Below are 16,747 nucleotides of genomic sequence, written 5' to 3' on the forward strand. Positions count from 1 at the left end.
CCCAGATTACTTAGTGGTTCCTATCCCATAACTGCTCCCAACCAGGCATAAAATACTTTTGATCAGGAATCCATAATCTATCCCACAGCACTTCAGTGGGTAGGACAGGTTTGTACTTTACTAGAGGTCTCAGTTCTACACAGTAATAATCTTTTACAACCCCCAACCCCCACTTTTCAAAGAGTATTAAAGGGAATGAATGTTCAACAGCTTGTCCTCGGCAGTCTTCAGGCTGGACGCGCTGTTCTCAGACAGCAATAAAGACAGCGCATTGTGCTGGGAACTCAAAGAGCAGCTAGTTGAAGTCAAAGCTTTAATTCCCAATCTATTTCTCAGATTAAGGAATTCAGCCCTGTGCCAATTTGGTTAAAAAGTCTCTTTCTTGCTTTAGAAAGGCAAGCAAGAATGGTCCTGCACCACAGCAATTATTCACTAGATTCAATTTAGCACTATTTTATGGGTTAAAAATGTTCATGAGTATTTTACAGAGAATAAAAATGCCAAACCAGTATTCAAAGAAACAGTACATAACGTGGGAAAAAAAAACAAACTAAGAAAGGGTAAGACTTGAAAAATTTTACAATCCTTGCAAAAGGATAACTGGGAAAAATAAGAGGTATTTGCCTTAAGTAGCATTCTAGGCTCTTATAATGAATCAATTTCTCATTAAACTAAAACTTAAACTGAAATACCAGTTAACCAGAATGCTGTTAAAGTAACATTAAAATGTAGAGCAGAACTTTTAAATGTCTATTAGCTGTTGCTGGTTATTTGGAAGAGAAACAGTCATTAAAGAAGTCACGAATTCATGCAGCAAGGATGATAATGAAACGTAAAAATCTTTCCATAGACATAAAAGAATGAACAAGAGAAAGACAATTTAGCTTCTGTTTTCTTTTACATGTTGTACCTCCCATATCCTCTGCAAAATGTAAGAAGCGAAGGGTGGCATTCCTGGAGGTCCCCCAGCAAATTCCATGAGCATGGTCAGCAATTTGAAAAAAGGGTTGGCTGCCTGGAAAGTATAAAATGAAAAATATCCATTTTGATCTACTTCATTTCATCCATTATTTTTTTTTTAGAGGTTTTAAAATAAACTCCAAACATTTGTATAAAAATATATTTCTGTGAACTTCTGATACATTTATATTACTTTTAATCCTTTATTATTTAGTCTGTAAATAATCCACATATATATACACCTTAATTCTACTGTGTCCACAGACGGATACAGTAGAATTAAGCCGTTTTTTTACAGCTAGCGCAAGGCAACATGACCATACTAGCTAGGATCAGTTTAGTAGACGTATATAGTTCCAAGGAAATAACTGACATTGTCTGAGACAGTCAGACATTATTCTGAAACAAAGGGGGGAAAAATTCTGTACAGTTTTGAAAAATTCACCAATTTATCCTGTTTTACACAAATAGAAGATCTGGCTACCTCGGGGAAGCTACTATTTTTATGTATTTGCATAACATGTAACATGGAGCCTGAAAAGTTTATCGAAAAGCAGCACATTTTGAGGGTTTACACTGATGACTATTATTGGAATACTCTTTTCCTCTGAAACCACTGATACTTCTACTCTAACACCTTGGCTCCAATATGAATGTATTTTACTTTTAAAGTTTGCTAAGATTCACCTGCTTTTAACCATGCTTCAATAAAGTGGTTACTTTTTTTATTATGTATTTTGCTCCTCACCAAAAATGTCTCCGGTGCGCAAGTATATGTGCAAAGCAAAAAAAGCATCAAAACCTAGCAAACACTAGCACGGCAGGAGGGAAGGCGACTGCCACCCGATAGTGCCCATTCTATCACCCAAAGCAAAGCTGTCGTGAGAATGATTTAGTAGGTGCTTCTTTTCCACCCGTGACCACGTCTCCTCTGCTTGACACACCCGCAATTTTGCCTGATTATTTTTTATTTTCTGACAGCCGTACACAAGAATGCCCTTGTGTGAGCAGACACTTCTCCACTCTGTATATATTTTTCACGTGGAATCCACTCGGAACTTTCAGTACTTTTGTTATTACCAGGGCAGGAATTTATTTTCTGACTGAGAAATGTGTTTGCATGCACAGAACTGCAAAATAGTGCCCCAAAGCTTGAACAACCAGACAATAATTACGTATCTCCACTTATTCTAGCATGCACGTTTTATTGTTACCAATTTTTTTAATTCACATAGGTGGAGAACCTAGAAATATGGTTTTGGCTTTGAATAAAACTTCCATCTTAAACTGCATACCGGATTTCTGCTTTAGAAAACTTAACATACAGTGCAGTTAGACTTCGTCTAATGTCACAAAAACTTCCATGGATCATCTTCCATGCAAGATATTTGATTGGCAAAGGATCATTTAAGTAATTTTAAACATAAAAATATTAATACAAATTATTTAATAGACAGGTAGTATGTTTACATACCTCAGGAGTCAACTTTGCTATAGATGTGAAAAGCATGGACACAATCTTAAAAACAAAACAAACAAAACTCACTTAGACTTGTGCTTATTCAGTTAAAACAATAAAAATCACCCCATTACACTTATTAGCTAAGATTTTCAACAAACAGCTATAATTTCTGACACTTACATGTTCTGCGAGTCGATTATTGTAGCGACACAAACTGAAAATGAGATTGCACGTTTGCCTGATGTTGATACCATCACGGATATGTTGAAACAAAAAAGGAAAACCCTGCAACAAATCATAAGATATTAGTATACTACCTGCAATTACACACGTACGCAGCCGTGCATTTTTTTTTGAGGCTTATACAGCCATATTTAAGTGAAATACCTTTCCTCCTGTTAATGCTGCCATGTCGTTTTGTGACAAAGTCAAATGCCTAAAATACAAAAAAAACCTTTATCATTTTACTTCAGAGATATTAAGTAAGGTTAAGAAGAAATACAGGACTGTGAGTGTTCATTTATATTCTTCAGGATCACAAGATACAAAAGAAAATAAAGGTATAGACATACAACTGAACAAAAATAATAAATATTTTGTGCTTAGACCAAATAAAAAGAGAAATTCAAATGTGGGCTACTGAATGTGTTCAAGAATTCACCCTGAGTCTTTTATTTGGTCAACAATGACATAACACTTATCTTTCAAAAGGTTAAAAATATAATGGGGCCCATACACAAGCTCATTTATGCTGTTGAAAAAGCGCACAAAAAATCCCCCCGAACCCATAAAATCTCTAATTCCCCTCAGAACTACCCTAGATTAGAATTTACTTTGGTGTTTCAAAAGCTCTTGCCTTTCTGACCGAGACTGTTCAACCAGAAGAGCAATCAAGGCAATCATCTTCTCAAGTGCAGCAGGCCTGTATTTTTCTTCTGCTAAAGAAAGTATATCTTCCTCTTCCTCCTCTTCCTCCCCTTCTTCCTCAGAAAGTACTTCAACCTGTGGCTGAAGGGAAAAACAAAAAAAAAAAAAAAAAAAAATAAAAGAGGTAACTTCAATGTGGACATTTTGAGCCTTAACTTCAAAGAGCCGGTATGTGGTTTTGCATAGATTCAGTCCTTTTATTCAAAGCAACTTACTAAACTTGCATGAATCAAACCAGATAAATATCTAATCACTTGATCAACATATTGAAGCATTCATTTTGCATAAACTAAATTGTATTCACAAACACAAAAGCTAGGTTGGTTGAAGCCACTATGTAACCTGATACGGTGGTCTATGTAACAAAAAAAGCAAGTAAATTTAAAAGCTTAACTTGTACAACAGGAGTAAGCAATCACTTGTTACCGTTAATAGCATGATAAGGTAAACTTTAATTGCTTAATATCTATTTCTATACTAAATAGAAATACCCAATTCAGCATCTTTTTAAAATATTATATTCACTTACACATTGAAAAAAATTGCGTGAGCGAAGCAATTTTAATTTAATAGCTCAAAGATGGCTGAAAAGGGACGGCACTAATGATCACGTATGTAAAATATGAAAGACTAGTTCTCATTATACAAGATATTTGAACTTACATTTTCAGGTCCTTTAGTTCCCATGTAGAAATGGACCATTGTAGATATGGCTTGCAGCGAAAGCAAGAACTGGCTCTGAAATATGCAGATATCGAATTACTCGAAAACACATACGTGCACAGACACCCCGAATTCTCAAAACTCCAAGGCTATACTCACCTCCTCTTCTCCCATTTTAGCAAATTCATACAGAAAGGCAAAGTATTCTGTGAGATGTTTACTGTGAGGCTTAACACCGTGCTCCATAATTGACAAGAGGGTCTTCACAAAGCGCGTTACACAAGAGCGACTGCCGATGTCTTCCACAGGACCATCCATGTCATCCGAACTGAAAACAAAATAACAAAGTCCGGTTTAGGTATTTCACACAATACACGGAACAGAAAATCATCTTGAACCAGTCCAAAAATATAAAAATTCAGAAAAACTTACTCTGTCCTACTCTCATACTTAGATGTCTAACACTTTCTCTTGTGCCAAGTATAGCCTAGGTAACAACACGGCTTAAAGTAAGGTAGCATCGGTCACTCAAAATGTTGAAAGGTTAATAAAATTAGTATTCTCAGTCAGGAAAAGAATTCTCAAAGATACAGTATTAGGGGATCTCCTACTTAAAATCATCTTCTTCAATTGCATGTCAAACTTCCTGAGCTTCAAGAAAGACTGCTGTTACAGCTCATTTTACTGTGGAACTAAGGAACGGCAGTCTCCTAAACACACAGGCAGAAAACATGCGCTTTTAACCTTATTCACCTACTGAAAGTTGGATCTTAGCACTGAACAAAACAAGTGACAGAGTCTTTTAAAGACGGGCTCCCAGAAAAAATTAAATTCTATGTTTTGCCATGAAAACTGTATCTTCATGTCCTGAATTTTGTTATGGCAGTATAGTATTACAAACTCTGACATTTTTCCTCTGGAAAAGGTTATTATCAGAGTCATAAGCTGAACGCAAGAGATGAAAGAAAAAGCACTTTCTTCTTCTTCTTCTCATTATGTATCAAAAAGAATAAATATTTCATAATTGGACACAAAGTGACAGTTTTCGTGATAATTAGCAGCACAAAGTAGAATCCAACCTCTTTTACTGGGTGTACAAATAAAATTTGCACCTTTATGCCTCTGGATCCAATTTACAATCTACTTCTCATGTATAAGTAGCGAGATTTACACCTGCAGCATATTACTGGCAGTGAAAAGGAAGACTATGCGGAAAATCTAGTCTAAGGGAACAAATGTTTCAAACAATATATCTTTAGACACAGGGTTTTCCAACCACAATAATATTTTTGAATAAATCAGAGCATTTTGGGTAGAATAATAAATAATGATTAAACCAGTACTATTTTAGCTTTACCAGACCATTCTGAATAATTCATTAAACAAAAGGGGTTGCTCTAAGGCACGTAATAAATAGAAGTTTTCAGGTGTTATAATTTTACCAGTCTTCCATTCCTGGCTGGAGATAAAGATGTGCATGCACTGGCCTCAGTCTCTGTATCACATGAATACACAACCGCTGGAACATCTGCAAATGCAGAAGTAAATGAACTCCACATGTTCATTCTTTTACATATATGTCAATACACATTTTCTAAGCAAAGGATATTCTGTCTCCAAGCACCACTTCCAGCTCCAGGTGATTCAAAGTCAAAGCTGAGATCGAGACGCCCACATTCCATTTCTCGGTGTACTGACACGTCGTATTTTAACACAGTAGTCAAACCCGGTTTTAATAAACAGATCTGATGGAAGAACCCTAAAACCAGTTTTTAATAATGCTGTGCACTGGACACTACTAAACATGACTTAAGACTGCTGCTCATAAACATTGTTTTTTCTTCTATCTCTGTTTTCTGAAACGTTTAGATAATTTTGGCAATTTTTTGTTTTATTTGGCCCCTGGCTATAAGAATTTACGTGAAAATTTTAAGGAAATTCCTCCCTGTAATTTTTAATTTGCAAAACATTCATCAAGGATTAGAGCTTTGCCTAAGATCTTGCATAGATTTTCGCTACGAAATATAATCTTTTAATGATGCGTTGCATACAGGAACTATGTATGGTTTTATATGGAAATATTAATAATAATCAGAAACCCAACTGAAGGATGCAGGTGAAAGAAAGTAATTGCTAAAGTTTTTACCTAAACAACTTGCAAAGAAAGTGTAACTTGTAAGTGAAACTATTAATAATATTTGTATCTGTGAATATCCAAATGCTACTAGGGCTTTTTTTCAATTTTAAAATTTTCCAGAAAAGGCTACTAACAAAACTTTGTGGCGTAATATTATAAAATTAAATCTACTCACGAGAAACAAATGCAGAAGTTTAGAACTGAAGCTTTGAGGAGTACCGAATGTACTTTTTTTATTATTATTTTCTGAATGTGTATCTTGATGCATTATAGTTGAACCCATTCAGAACGAAACGTTTTTGATGTAAAGCGTTGAAATTTGTAGAGATGATGAGGGAGCTGTAGAAACCTTAACTTGCATCTATTGTGACATTTTGTGATCCTAACTGTACGACTGTGGCACTATATTGATATTGATTTTGTTTCAAACAATCACACTCCCATGGCCAAACACATTCTCTGAATCATCCGCAAAAATGGAACAGACGACAATTAGAGGTATTAATAAAAACTTTCACCATCACTGTATGTGTCATAATAATTGTCCATTTCTGCTCACGGGTTAAGTAGGCACTTGACTTACAAAGGAACATCTTTTCTTACCTGTCTGACAATCTGATTGGGACACTTTATTAGAATCTGCATTGGCCACCAATCATCATCAGCCATACGATCCAAAAACCACTGCAGAAGATACATACTTTGTTAGTTTTGTTCCAAACTTGTTCTAGTCCAATCTTCTTTTTGCATGATATTAAAGTCTGAAGAGAAATTGGTGTTACTATTATTAAGGAATAAGCAGGTTTTAATCCAAGGGAAATCTAAACGTCTTCCGTGCGTGAGAAGAAAGGAATAAAGATCAATAGCATAAACATAAATATAAATTTATATCCAGTATCTTCTTATCCCTGTGTTATGATGCCATTGTTCAATTACCCGGAAGGACGTGCTTATCCTGAAAAGTTATGTCAACAGAATAAAAAACAATGCTTACAATGAAGCATAGGCTGAAAAATCTTGCAGAATAGGGATAGGCTTAAATAAGAATGTAGATCCTGAATTAGATCCCTTTTGCAGTTTAACATGTGGAAAAGCCTTACTACCTCCAGAGACAGAAAAGGTACAGAAATAACAGAGAATGATTCATTCAAAGTTTGACTCAGCAAATAATACAGCTGAGTATTCTGCCTCCCAGAATTTTGTTTTAGTCACAAGGAGAGACAGTTTTCAATAAAGAATCCAAGTTCTTCCTTTTATTTTAATTATACCTGAATAGTCTTTACTATATTAAATGTCTTCACTCATTTTAAGCATCTTAGAACCACACGATACTAACAGAACTGCATCACCCGAATACCAAGTGTTACACAACCATTTAACGACCTCGAATCAATTTATAAAAGAACAATTAATTTTATTCATTTCTACTGAATAAGGTCTAATCCAGGGTACGGTACATATTGGGGTCCTTGTACATTTAAACTATCACAGAGAGTTTATCACAAACTTTTCTTCAGTATCTCAAAATTGATTTTGCCAACGCTACAGCGAATTCTTTCTCTGTGGTTTCTCAGTCCCTCTCAACTACGTCCCAGACACCTTTCAGGCAGCGTCCTGAAAAATTTTATATAAAAACATTCCCCCGTTTTTTTTTCCTCCTTCTTCTAAGAGTTTCAGTCTTTCTACACATTGGGTTCAAGATCCAGAGCTTCACAAACCAGGCGCTGTATGAATGTTTTTTCAGCGAAGTCTGACACGAGCTGTTCTTATTCCCTTTCTAAACCTCTCCATTGCTCACTCTCCATTTATCTCACTGCCCTCTTCCCTTGGATTCAACTCCAGGCGCTGCCATTCTAGTCCTTAAACATGGCGCTGTCTTTCCGTTTCTCTTGTGTGATTTCATTTGAACATCTCTTAATTACACAAATCAGTATGCAATAACCAATTGAACTAAGAGGTTATGACACCATGTCTCTCTTATTCCTGTGACAAAGTGATTTTGTCTGAAAATAAAAGTCAAAGTCAGTCCCCAGAATCTGCAGTAATCAGAGAGGATGAATTGCATGTCACAGTGCACAAGTATGCCAAATACAGTAGTTCATAATCCAAAATATTCCAGGGATACGAACCTCCAGGAAAGTTAAACAATATATAGAAAGTTGGTTTGTACTTTGCTGAGTTCCTAAGTCACTTACTTCACAAGCTGCCTGACTGTTATTAAACTGTTTTGTTAACAGTTCAATCCACTGAAGCATTGTAGGCTGTAAAAAGAAACACAGAAAAAAACCTATGACTTAACATAATCAATTGCAACTTCATTTTAAACATTTCTAAATGGTAAGTCAGAACACCGAATCTTAAGAATATAGTTATAAACACTAAACCCTTTATAAACCAGTAGTACGTTGCACCTACACAAAAATAACAGTACATAGATTGAAACGAATGCAAGGTACACGTAACATGTAGTAGCTACCCAGGGAATTCTCCCAATTGGAATTGCAACCATATTCTTACTAATCCCAGACCATTCAGAATTAATAGCATTATGCCACCACAGACGAGAAAGAAGTAACATCTGACTGAGAATAAAGAAGGTTCAGACTGAACTTTCTTGTCGTTCACGCTAGTATTTATATCTTCAAAATTCACGAGCACGACTGTTGCTCAACAGTGAACAATTCTCTCCACACCAGACTTTAACAAGTGTCTGTTAAGATGCGAATCATCCAGGAATTTTCAAATGAGAACACCACAAGAGCCGTTGTTCCCAACACTTTGCTAAGGCAAGTAAGTTAAAACCAGAACCCCCATTTTTTCCACTATGCAGTACTTACTATAAATACATTAAATGACACCATTTAAACGTTAACTTTGTATTCTCAATGGCACTTACTACATCTCCAAATCACACTTTTAAAATGAAAAAGTACAGACATACTTTTCACTATATTCATGCAGCTACTAAATGAGAATTTACAAGTAAATAGAGTACCTTTTCCTTTGAATGAATAAATGTCTCTAGCACAAAGGAAGTGCTTAACTGGAAAAAAAAAATAAATTGCACCATTAATTACAGAATGCCTGAACTAAAACATAAACAAGGTAAAATTTAAAATAAGCATGATGTATTTTGAAGTACTTACCTTTGCTGTCATCAGGGAAACCGCTTTTGGATCTGGTAGTGTGCTTGGGATGCTACTACACAACTGCCACATAAACCTAGAGTCAGTAATTTTATTTGTTAATTAAAATAAATAATGAAAATCTGCAAGAAGAAAAGAAGCATTAATATTACATTTTTTTAAGAAAAACTTACCCAAAATATGTATGCTCAAAAATGTTCTTGTCTTGAAGAAACTGCATGTTATCATGCCATATCCACTGAAGAAAAAATGCTAACATCAGATACAAGAAAGCAGTTTATTTCACTACATAAGCATGATATTACGAATATTTAAATGCTTGCCATGGCTGAGAAAACAGAATTTTTTCTTAGGAAAAATTATTTCTGGAAACATTTTCTTCATTTTAAAGGATTGGCTCAAAGTTATTTTATTCCTACTATGGCGAATATTAGTTTTGCCTGCCATAGGACTGCAGAATGGAGCTCAGAACTTTCTCCTCTTTCTGTGACCTCAGTTTTACAACTGAATTACTCACATTTTTAGGCTGAAATTTTGAGAACCGGCCCAACATGTTAAAAAAGAACCACAGTTTAAGACCATATTTTGATGGCCGCGATAGTGTAATAACTTAAAAAACCCGAAAATCTTGCTAAACACCTCGTTTCACTGAGATGAGTTAGACTTTCCAGCAGCCTAGCTGGAAAAGGTTCAAGTCTAAAGGTTCAAGTTCTCACCCAAAGCCTGACAAGCTCTGGGAACTTTTGTTAAATTTTTTAAGGAGTAAGATTTGAGTCTTCATCGTTAAGCAGAAAAGGATTACATGCCAGGTCCCCCTCTTCCTCTCTCCAAAATGATGTTTTTGACCAAATCCATTTGTAGTATTTTTCACATATTTTAAAAGTTTAACTGTGATAAAAATCTATTATTAAGACCGAGAAGGATAAAAAGCAGAATCTGATTTGCTGGCTAGGGATGAAGAGTCTTTTTAAGTTCAAAACATAACATGTGACGGATGATAAAGCGATCCTTCTGGCCAGAGGGAGCAGGAAAACTGGCTTTTCAGGAGATAAAAAGGGAGAAGACTGTTTTACAAATCCCATAGTGGGGATGTATCTAGCACAGGGAGACCCCTAGTGAAATACACTGCTCCTGTGAGATGGTTTTTCCAGTTCCTCAGATCATACATGGCTTAAATAGTATCTTTACATAAATAGCCAGGTATCCTCGTGCCCAGGAAGAACAGGGAGATGTAGCTGTTACTGGGATTTGTTTCCCCCACCCATTTTGCTAACACCTGGGCTACTCTGTGACTATGGGGAGGCAGGGATCCTTTTCTGACTGATTCACTTTGAGTAAGAAGCGCAAATAGTCATGGATCATAGATCGCTTTCACTTGGACTTTCACAATCCCACTAGCAAAAGTGCAAACAAACAGCTGGAACTATTCTCCTAAAGCAATCTGTTGAAGAATTGAAGGATGAAAATGATGGTAGCTAACGAAAATACTGCAACTGTTCAGAAAATGTAGATAAGCACTCACAAAACCCAAACAAACAGTGTTCTACCATTTTTTACAAACATGAAGCAGAATGATTCTGTTACCTGAATTAGAAGATACAGGACAGAATGAGAAAACATCAAAAATGTACATATAGTGGAAATCTTGATTGACTTCCTATCAGACACCACTCTTCTAAGGAAGACAGCTAAATGAAACGATTGTCATCTTATTTAGATTTCATTTCTTTTCCTATATTTATTCTGATTCCTGATTTGTTTAAGATTTCCTATAGTATTTTAAAATTGGTGTTAAAACAAATCAACTTGTACCTCCAGCAATTCTGATGACACATCAAATTTGTAGTCTTTGCCATTCTCCTCCTCTGGTTCCATCCGTTTATAAAACAGCATGTAAGCACTGTGCGTCTTTAAGAAAAAAACATCTGTATAATTTTTGCTTTGAGAGATAAATCATGCAAGTAGAAATATAATCATATAACAAGTGTTTGGAAGAGAAATACCTTTTCAAAGGAGAAGTCCATAAATTTATCAGTAACAGAATCATAAGTTTTTGTCTGTCAAGAAGAAAGTAAAACCATTAATTACAAGCTTTTTTAATGGCCTGGTTATTGACAGTTTGAGATAAACGTGCAAGCAAATTATTTCACGGCATTTGTAGAGAGGCTGCTGACAATTTAGTTCTTGCTCAAAGTAGTCTTCTTTCTTTTCTTCTTCTACGGTGGCCTATTCTGATTTTTTAAAGTTGCTAAGCAATATTGTGACCCATATCTCGTGCAATTTCCTGTCTCATCCATCTCATTGACACTTCTCTTTTTTTAGGTACCTACAGGTATTTTATCCGCTTGCCAAATAAAATAATTTTTTTGCTTTATTTCTGCGTATTCTCTTTATCAGACAAGAGGATTTTTCTTATTCACAGGACTGTTTTAGTAAGAGAACGCATTATTAATAATGTGTTTTATGTAATAATATATAATTATTAAAAAATGATCAATTCAAGCATAACCTGAGAACGTTTGAGCATTGTTCAACAGTTATTGGTATTGATACTGTGTAGAACTATTCAGACGGATGTCAAAGGGCAGCAGGCTGACCCAAGAGACAAAGCTGCTACTGTATTAAAAAAAACCTTGTACTACTGAAAGCAAATAAAAATCAACTTCAGAAACTTTATTTTCTTACAATAAAAGGAACAAGCAAAACTATTTAAGCCTGTAGGTCCATTAGCTTGAAAATTCGCTTGCTAATATCAGAGCTCACACTTTGCTGCTGAACAAAAGCACAGGTGTACACAGATCTGAGAGGTTTTTAGTTCAGTTCTGTCACCAATGGAAAAGGATCTGACCGTAAGAGGTTCACAGACCAGAATCTGGAAATTACTGACTCGAGGCACAGACAAAGATCAAAAAGCCCTGTTTTTCCAGAACAGGCATAAGCTTGAAGTAATTATTCTGTCAGTCCACACTCCGAGCAAAACCATGCAAGCAAAGGATTCCTATATTAGTTGCATATTTTTTTATAAGTAAATAAATAATAGGATGATAAAAAGCAGATATAGTACAGAAACACCTCTTCTTTGGAGAGAGACCACTCATTCATTTTGATTCATTAGCAATACCTACACTATACTTCTGACACCTGTCTTTTAAAACTCCATAAAAATATCTGGATGCATAGTCACAAATTAAATAAATATGATAGTGGGTACGGGAGAAATTAAGACCCTTTTCCTTTATCAGCTTAACTTCTGTTCTGCAGAAAGCGTAGAAAAAGTAGAAAGCTTAATGACCAGCCCGCAAGCAGTCTCGCTTTGACAAGTCTTTCATCCCCCGAAGGAGGGGGAGACCCTTTGAAGAGATGGATGGTGGCAGATCAGCTATCTACACAGACCTAAGATAAAGTATCATCTGCACAACAAAGATATCAGAAATTTAATAAAACCCAGCTACCACTTCTAACCGTTTCATCTGCATACACAACAGATGGCAGACCAAAAGGTGAACGCTACGGAATCCTTCATGAAAGTCTTCAGAAGAGACATGGTAATGGTTGAACATGACAAAAATAAAAGTCATGACTTACAGTCATCTCTCCACCAAAACATTCTGAAGCAAGCTGGGCAGAATCAAATGGTTTTACTTCAGCATCGTTGAAAAGATACCTGTAAAACAGTCAGCTTTTGAAACAACCGCTGTTTGTCTCCAAGGGCAAATAAAGCAGAACAAACACTTAAAATGAAAGTATCCCTATTAATTTCTAATATCTTGTTTGAATCGCAGCAAACTAAAAACGGATCCCAAAAGTGAATTCCTTTCAATAAGATCAGGAAGTCACCATTTCAACATTCCTTGGTTTTCTTTTACTCAGGAGTCTCATTAATTTCCTCATGTTTCCAGCCCGACTCTGGTACAGATACGGTTTTAATGCAGCCAAGATTTGCCTTTTCCTTTTCAATTTGAGTGAAATGGAAATAAAAATTTTAAAAAGGAGATCCATTCCATATAATAGTAGAACCCAAACTGGCAGGGGATGGAGAAAAGTGGCACACTATTTGGAGCAGGGATTGGGCCACTGGTTGGAACCATTTCAAAAATGGTCCAGCTAGCTGTTCTTGAGATCAGGAATGGAGGAAATCTTGTCTCCTATTCCATGGCCTCAGCTGGGAACCTGAGATACGACCTCCAGAAATGCCTGGGAGAGCTAATTCCCTGCTTTCTTATATCACCTAGCAAGACCCTCCCTTATTTCCATGCCCACGTCTCACCTCTTTCCCAGGCTACATCCCCTAATTTTTTCTCCCTCTTTACAACCATGATTTATCCAATGTGTGCAGAAGTTTCCAAATTAGAAGTGGGATGCCATAGGTTAAATAGAAAATACTACATTGCATTTATTCAGCTTTCTATCACTTATGTTTAAGAAGCTCCTGTCTCTTTTCTTAATCTTTGCGAAGAAAGGACAGAAAAATAAATGCTATCAAATATTCCAGTACGTCACTGTAAATTGCATCCAGGAGGAGCTGGCCAATAGGAGAAGATCACGAGACAGATAAACTAGAAAATTACATGTGAAACTAATTCCACATATAAAAGCATAATAAGAACAGATTTAGATAACCTAGGGATACAACACCATTTCTGCCACACAGGATGCAAGGAGTTTAAAGCAAATAAAAATTCAAATTGTTGTTTCGCTGAAAACACACAAAATGAAAAGGTCCAAATTCCACAATCGTAAATGCAGCTGTGTGCTCACAGCTAACAACCAGATTTTATGAAGACAGGCTATTAACTCTTACTACATACTCCTGTTGCCCCTGTGTCCAGGGCGCTCCACAACTCTTACAGCTACACAAACTTGTGTGCTAACAAATTAACGTACTTACACCTATCCAACATCTCGTGCTTTTGAGGAGAAGCTACAGCAGATATCTCTTACACAACTGCATCTGACAAAGTCAACAGGTTTTAGTTACTTAAACATAAGGAATTATCACATTTTGTTTTGCTTAACTCACCATTTGTTGTTTTTGTAAGCATGGGGATTGACTATATCTCTGATAAAACTGTAGTAATGCCCACCATCTGCTGTTCCTGTATGAACCGTTACGCCAATCAGATCATACTCGTAACTTTCCGTTTCTTTCAAATATTCACCATCTTCCTTAAAACCTGGAAGAATTTAATACAATATTTAATCAGTTATTTCCTAAACGCCCGAACTTCAATATTACACTTTTCCTGTAGTTGCACTTAAATTTTCAAAACTCCGCAATGAAGACGTCCAGAAACTCCATACCCAGAACAAGCAGCAGAGATCCCAACTCATGAAACAGGCCCAGCTGTTTTTGCAAAGCATCACTACTCAAGAGAGCAGGACTAATAACTAACTATTCCAAGTTAGCACATCTTATTTATGATAACAGTAAGCCATTTGCTGACATTCGAGCATGACCCTGCAAAATTGCAAAAGGGCAGTGACAAACTATGTAACTATTTGTAATTTCTCTCATACTTTACAAACAAATTTAAGAATAATTCAAATCGAACAGTGCATGAAAAGAAACATAATTGTCTGTCAATTATGTCAATAATTTTCTGCTATTAAATAAAATATGTGACTTTGGGAATATAGGTTGATTAAAACTTACATTTGATTTTGTTTTCTTAAAAAGAAAATCACTAATTGTACGCATGTGTTATGTATCCAGAAAGCGGTACACAGATGAAGGAGACAAAGCCTGCTGACTTCATTTTATGAGGCATACCTTCTTTTCTGTCATTTTTTCCCATGAGGAAATCTTCAGTGTAAGGTGTCATATCCAAACGTAAAGGGAACGAAAAATGCGTATTGACTTTCTCCTTCATCATGGTTACCATATTAAACGTGTATCTCATTGTGTTGAAGCTTAAGATACGAGGTAGTTTCTTAAAACATGCCCTGAAGGATTAAAAAAATAATCATGATCTACAAAAGCTTCGAGAATTCAACTGTATTTTCACACGGATTTTCAAGACATTTATTTCAAACGTAAAATTGGAAATCTGTTGCTAAGTCACATAAATATAAAATTCAGCTATCATAATGCCCTCGAGCAGGGCAGTCTCACTGGCAGCAGAAAGGTCCAACTCAGCCTATCGAACAAGTCTCTTTAGCCTATCGAACAATTCTATTTAGGCTATTGTCATGCCTTGGAAGAAACATCAAATATGCTCATATGGCACGAACGACAATTTTTTAAAATGATATCATAAAAGGAGTCGTGAACGAATTTAACAATGCAAACCCTCTCATCAGACGGAGTTACTATCTTGTAACGGACAAATTTCAGTGGGGAACGTACCTGGTATTAAACCTCATAACGTTCACACTAATGATTTTAAAGGAGGTTACTCCACCCGTGTCATTTATAACAGCTACAAAAACCAACTATGAGGTTTTTTCATCTCTAACAAAGAAATTCGTTAGTTGCAATATAAAGACAACGTAAAATTCTTATTTAGCATTCTCTTTCTTAGCAAACTTTTTAAAATATGGAAATATTTTTAAAATTAATTTTAATTAAGAAGTTTGTGGTTACCTATGAAACCTGAGCAATTCTGCATAACGAATAACACAAGTACTGAACAAACTCTGAAAGAATTTGATCTTTTAAAAATGGGAAAAGTTACAGATTTGGAGAGGTATGATTTCTACAAATTTCTTTTTATTTACATTAAAAAAAGGTGACAAACATTTTACTGTTTGGGTGATCTTTTGCTCAGATACCTGGTATTCTTTGTTTCGGAAATCTGATTTCTGAGTTACGAGCTTATTTGCACGGGTACCACATCCTCCCAGGCATACACAGCAGCAAACTGAATGAAACCACAGTCCCGGTTCATCTAAAGGATTACTCTAATTCAAACAGTAATTTACTAAAAAGAAACATTAGGAATGTTTAGTTGTTCTTATTCATACCTTTTTTCAGCCCGCACTTTCTTCCCACAATGAGAACATGTATACATGTTGTCACCTTCCAAGGTGTCCTTAATAGTTACTTCATCAAGAGATTCCTACATATAATAAAAAACCAAACCAAACCAAAACCATAAACTCCTTCTTTCTTTTTATCTTCGATATTTATATCTTGTGCTTGCATGGCCCGCTTTACAAACCCCTCTCTTTCAATCTTACCATAAATTTAAGTAACAATTCCGTAAGTTATGAAAGTAAAGGTGGCCGAAGGCATCAAAAAGTTTGCACAAAGAGCATGCATGTCAACTAAGAGAAGAGTCTGACAGGAAAAGCAGTTCCTAACCCAAACACAAAATTAAGGAACCAATTCAGAAAAATTGTACTCAATATTCCAAGCTGTCCCCAAGAATTCAAGTGCTTTAAATTCAAATTCCAAGTGTGGGGATTAATAGTTGTTTAAAAAACTCAAAAACTTAAAAATTATTTTGGTGT

General features: G+C 35.7%; 1 protein-coding gene across 17 annotated transcripts in view; it reads right to left on the reverse strand.

The window, feature by feature from the left end:
• The window catches only part of USP34 (ubiquitin specific peptidase 34), a 134,587-nt gene that overhangs the window by 17,939 nt on the left and 99,901 nt on the right, over positions 1-16,747 (reverse strand). For 13 of the 17 annotated variants that reach the window (XM_054194297.1, XM_054194296.1, XM_054194295.1 and 10 more), the window contains 19 exons: positions 16,259-16,353; positions 15,066-15,238; positions 14,316-14,469; positions 12,881-12,959; positions 11,299-11,352; positions 11,108-11,203; positions 9,469-9,533; positions 9,296-9,371; positions 9,145-9,192; positions 8,279-8,410; positions 6,753-6,833; positions 5,455-5,540; positions 4,172-4,340; positions 4,013-4,087; positions 3,279-3,430; positions 2,810-2,858; positions 2,603-2,707; positions 2,435-2,479; positions 911-1,015 (listed from right to left, as the gene is read on the reverse strand). In XM_054194297.1, the coding sequence (XP_054050272.1) occupies positions 911-1,015; positions 2,435-2,479; positions 2,603-2,707; positions 2,810-2,858; positions 3,279-3,430; positions 4,013-4,087; positions 4,172-4,340; positions 5,455-5,540; positions 6,753-6,833; positions 8,279-8,410; positions 9,145-9,192; positions 9,296-9,371; positions 9,469-9,533; positions 11,108-11,203; positions 11,299-11,352; positions 12,881-12,959; positions 14,316-14,469; positions 15,066-15,238; positions 16,259-16,353 (1,839 nt within the window). The remainder of the gene's footprint in view (positions 1-910; positions 1,016-2,434; positions 2,480-2,602; positions 2,708-2,809; positions 2,859-3,278; positions 3,431-4,012; positions 4,088-4,171; positions 4,341-5,454; positions 5,541-6,752; positions 6,834-8,278; positions 8,411-9,144; positions 9,193-9,295; positions 9,372-9,468; positions 9,534-11,107; positions 11,204-11,298; positions 11,353-12,880; positions 12,960-14,315; positions 14,470-15,065; positions 15,239-16,258; positions 16,354-16,747) is intronic. The other 4 variants (XM_054194306.1, XM_054194309.1, XM_054194305.1 and 1 more) reach the window with 1 other exon arrangement.

This window comes from Rissa tridactyla, chromosome 3, assembly GCF_028500815.1.
Source record: "Rissa tridactyla isolate bRisTri1 chromosome 3, bRisTri1.patW.cur.20221130, whole genome shotgun sequence".
In the NCBI taxonomy this organism is placed as follows: Eukaryota; Metazoa; Chordata; class Aves; order Charadriiformes; family Laridae; genus Rissa; species Rissa tridactyla.